The sequence below is a fragment of the Mizuhopecten yessoensis genome, unplaced genomic scaffold (assembly GCF_002113885.1).
Source record: "Mizuhopecten yessoensis strain PY_sf001 unplaced genomic scaffold, ASM211388v2 hete_36158908, whole genome shotgun sequence".
NCBI classification, from domain to species: Eukaryota; Metazoa; Mollusca; class Bivalvia; order Pectinida; family Pectinidae; genus Mizuhopecten; species Mizuhopecten yessoensis.
The window spans coordinates 1-4,196 of NW_018485087.1; the positions used below are offsets into that span (position 1 = coordinate 1).

Sequence of the window (4,196 nt, forward strand, 5' to 3'; positions counted from 1 at the left end):
AATTTTGCTATGACATATTCCAGGGGTTCAGAGAGCGAAAGTGAGTGTAACCCCTGGAGTGACGAGGATGGCAATGGCTTGACTAAGAAGGATCCACTTGTACACAGAAACAATAATGTCTGGATTAAACTAGGCTATACTACATAGAAACCATACAAAGAAGGCAAACTGTCAAGACTTAGAGGATCCACTGTGTGCAAAAAACAGTAGAAACCCAGTGGCCAGTCTGATAAATTCCAAAGTACGCAGACATTTTGAGCCTATACAGACGGAATCCCACCATACATAGAAACCAAGGTGTCTGCCAACAATAGTCAACTATATATTAAAATATTACCTATACCAAAATGCTTTTTCTGAATGTGCAGATTATTGCTTTTGAATGTATTCCTTCCATGATCCATTTAGAAAAAAAAATCAATATTTTATCTTTATAAACAATGATGAAAATTAATGTAACAATTGATCTAATTTCAATTTTCTACTAAATTTTCAATCCAATTAGGGAGGCAGTTGACTGCAGATGAGAGTGGTCTGGTTAATCTTTAAGCTTTCTATACAAGGTCCTCAGCAGCAGCAGCAGCGAGTCAATCAGGGGATACTGTTGGTAGATGTCGTCATCTCCGCAGGTTCAGTTCCTGAAAATGTAAAACGATTAGTCAGAACATGTGAAAATACTATCCTCAAATAATGCCCCCGCTCCTAGTTTGAACATTTGGGTCTAAATAAGGAGGCTTATGGGTGGATATAATCTTAGTTATTTTACAAATCAACATGCTGCTTGAAACAGGATGGGGCTTATTTGCTAGCACAGGCTTATTTGCAGATAAATATGATATTAAAGAATTCAACACTGCAGCCTCTGACAGTGCAGTGTATATAAAATTCTTCGGATTTCACCTCTCTTTTTATATATTACCAAATTTATAACTCAAATATACACAAGCTTGAAATCATCCCCATTTAAAAATTTCATTAACTGAAAATATTTTATTATTTCAAGATGTATCATAAAAGATCAAATTAAATATCTTTAACAAGGCTTGCTGTCTTTGGAAACAATAATTTCAGTTAATTTTGTAAAGAAAAGTATTAATTCTGGGTGTTTATGATTAGTTTGATAGCTTCGAGATTAAAAGACATAATTATCCGCAGGAAATATTTGTTGAATACTAGTCATAATCTAACTACACTTGTTGACCTACTAACACGGGATGATTGTATAGCAAAACCTGAGCTTTTTGACATCAACGTAAACTTGACCTTCAGGTCAGATATATGATATTGTGTCTGGAAAACCAGGGTAGACAAAAAAAATGAGTTTTCATCGATCATGTTAAATATTACAGAAGTCTGGTGTTAATGAAGATCAAACCAAGTTTTATTTTAACTGATTTGTGACTTTCTTAAAATCACTTTTGATATATCTTGAATTTCCACGATTGTGATAAACTGTAAAATCAAGACTCCCGCAGCTAACTTCTGATGTGTAAAGGGAGCTGGTTTCTCCACCGATAAATGATATTGTATGTTTGGTCACATTCTAATTCAATAGATATCTTGCTCCTATGTTAAAGTTAGACTGGAATCCAAATATTTGTGCCTAACGCCAAACCTCGACCGCCTTGATCCGTCCCTGGTGCTGCCAGCTGAATGAGAGGAGGACCTGGATCTACTGGTGTCACGTCGACGGTCCTCGGAAGAACGTGACCTGAAACACAATTTTTCTTTAAGCTACATTTTTACTCTCTCATTTGAAAAAGGACACATCATAAGAAACATTTTCAATATCTCCTGAAGTTGTCATTAAAATCATTTAGATTATCAAATATCATCAATACAGCAATAATTCAGAAATAAGACCACTACATCATAGTAGAATTATCCCCTTTATCACCAAACCTCGACCTCCCGGATCCTGTCGTCCTGTCTCTTGGCGACCTTGACCGTTCTTTGAGCTTCTTTGATTTTGGAGACTTAGATCTGCAACAGGTATAACGGTACAGAACTATTAACTTGATCACAGATTTTTCTGAAATTCAGGAATTGCGCTTATCATCTTGTACACAAAACTATCGGTAGAGCTTCAATTCTATGCTATAATACTTTGATATGCAAACAACGAATATTACAGATTTTTATTCAATATAATTACAGGTGTGTAGCTTTCTTATTGTTATGAGCTACCTTATCCATTATCACTATGATTATGTGTTAAAGAGTTATCTCCCATTAGTATTTTAGAATTATTCAGATTCTTCCTTGTGTAACTTGCAAATGTGTTCATAGATAAGTCCATCTAAAATTTCCTTATTTAGTGTGGAAGTTTATGAATAGTGTATTTCAAAAAAAGGTAGCATAATGCCTTAATTAAAATTACAACTTTTCATGTTATGCTGTATATGTGTCTGGAAAGAGTAAGATTTAACAACATCAAAAACAGCAACTAAGATGTCAAAGAAAAGTAAAGATTCAATAGTGATATTGACCTTTTGACCTCTACCCTTTACCCTTTCCACCAAGTTACCTGGACCTAGACCTATTGCTTCTCTTCCTTCGGTTCCTTGAGGACGAACTAGAGCGGGAGGAGGAGCTAGATCTTGAGGAGGAGGAGCTAGATCTTGAAGAAGAACTAGAAGACGAATTTGATCTCTTGTCATCCTCTTCTTCACTTTCGTTCAAGTCATATTTACTTAAATCCCCTTCCTCCTCTTCTTCCTAGAAAAAACAACAACCCATCCATGCAGTCATACATACCTATGCAACCACCTACCTAGCAATTACTTATTAAACTCAGGTGACACACCAAATTAATTCATACAATATATATTTTTACTCTTAAAGATAATTCAAACGAAATTGTAACAATCTATACAACTCTTCAGGTAGAAGATGATTTTGAGGAAAGATGCTGTGTTGAAGTCCCTTGGCCCAAGGATGTTCCAGACCATATTTAGATAAAATCTCATAACCACCCATACTGAAGATATAGTATTTTAAAGATTTACCAAATTTCCCCATTTGGGCCCATCATATTTATATAATTATATGACAGTCTTGGCCTTAACTCTTTTCTCTGTTTACTTCTGCCAGAACTTTTTTTTTTACCATTGAAATAAAGTGTTCAAGGACATTACCATGGGAATGCTAATAAGTTGAATATTGCCAACAAAAGTTACATTCATATCCCTTTTTTCAGAATTGAATTTAATAGATACTTTTAAACCATTCACCCCTGAAGACACATTTGAGCTCTTTCAATTCAAAGACAAAGGTTGGAATAGTTCATCAAGATATGTCAGGGGTAAATGAGTTAATTACCTCCTCTGAATCAATCTTGTAGTTTGAAATATCTCCGTCCTCCTCTTCTTCTTCCTCCTCTTCTTCATCTGCTTCCTCCTTTGATTCCACCTTATTGTTCTGTGGAGTTACGGCATCAGAACTGTTTTTTCTGAACTTTTTCTTTCTACGACCAAACTGTCATAAAAATACAGTGAAGACAATAACAACAAATCACAGAGAAAAGTCACTAATTACAATGGCAAATGATGTGTACTATCCCTATGATCAACAAACTATTTATTACAAGAAGCCCGAAAGATTCATTGTGTATATACTAGATATAAAAAGATCTTGGTTATGCCTACAATCAACACATTATATATTACTGGTGGCCTATAAGTAACAGGAGATATGACCATCTTGCAGCACTATATTTACACTTTTGACCCCCCTATGTGTGACCTTGAACTTAACTTGCAAAATGAAAACTCAGGAAATAGAATACAGGGAAATGTAATAACAGCATTGTAAAACAACGTCTGATGTATGAATAAACTTCTAAGGAAGCACCCACATGTTAACTGTTGTAACATGCAGGCTGTCGCCCATCCAACTACTGACCACGCTCGACGTTTGGGAACTAGTGAGCGGGTCCCCGGGTATACTGCATCACTGCAAAAGCTAGCGTGCCAGTAAGGCAGTATTTTCCCCTCACCTCATATTCCTTAGCTGTTACACTATTTCCCCCTCCAAGAGACTCGGCCAGGGGAATGCCGTAGGTTCTCTGTGCGTATCGATGCACGTTCCCTAACCACCGGGAACAGGCCTTACATGGTCACTACGCTACCACCAAATGTAACGTGCAGGCTGTCGCCCATCCAACTACTGACCACGCTCGACGTTGCTGAACTAGT

At 36.4% G+C, this 4,196-nt stretch overlaps 1 protein-coding gene across 2 annotated transcripts; it reads right to left on the reverse strand.

The window, feature by feature from the left end:
* Nucleotides 1-17: 17 nt before the first annotated feature.
* Nucleotides 18-3,482, reverse strand: LOC110444668. Of its 2 annotated transcripts, none has more exons than XR_002462272.1 (5): nt 3,322-3,482; nt 2,490-2,718; nt 1,903-1,983; nt 1,616-1,711; nt 18-638 (listed from the first exon to the last, which is right to left on the reverse strand). XR_002462272.1 is itself a non-coding variant. In XM_021489030.1 (5 exons), the coding sequence occupies exons 2-5, from the start codon at nt 2,658-2,660 to the stop codon at nt 592-594; spliced, it is 357 nt and encodes a 118-aa protein (XP_021344705.1). In that variant the 5' UTR covers nt 2,661-2,718; nt 3,322-3,482; the 3' UTR covers nt 18-591. The 2 variants fall into 2 exon arrangements, 1 of the variants encoding a protein (XP_021344705.1); XM_021489030.1 differs by having other exon boundaries at nt 2,528-2,718.
* Nucleotides 3,483-4,196: the final 714 nt, after the last annotated feature.

What these genes read in the sequence shown, in the direction of transcription:
- LOC110444668 (XM_021489030.1), bottom strand. Translation starts at nt 2,660, where the DNA reads ATGACAAGAGATCAAATTCGTCTTCTAGTTCTTCTTCAAGATCTAGCT. An exon ending in ACAGGATCCGGGAGGTCGAG is followed by an intron (nt 1,712 to 1,902) that starts GTTTGGTGATAA and finishes ATTGTGTTTCAG; the next exon opens with GTCACGTTCTTCCGAGGACC. An exon ending in GACGGATCAAGGCGGTCGAG is followed by an intron (nt 639 to 1,615) that starts GTTTGGCGTTAG and finishes TTACATTTTCAG; the next exon opens with GAACTGAACCTGCGGAGATG.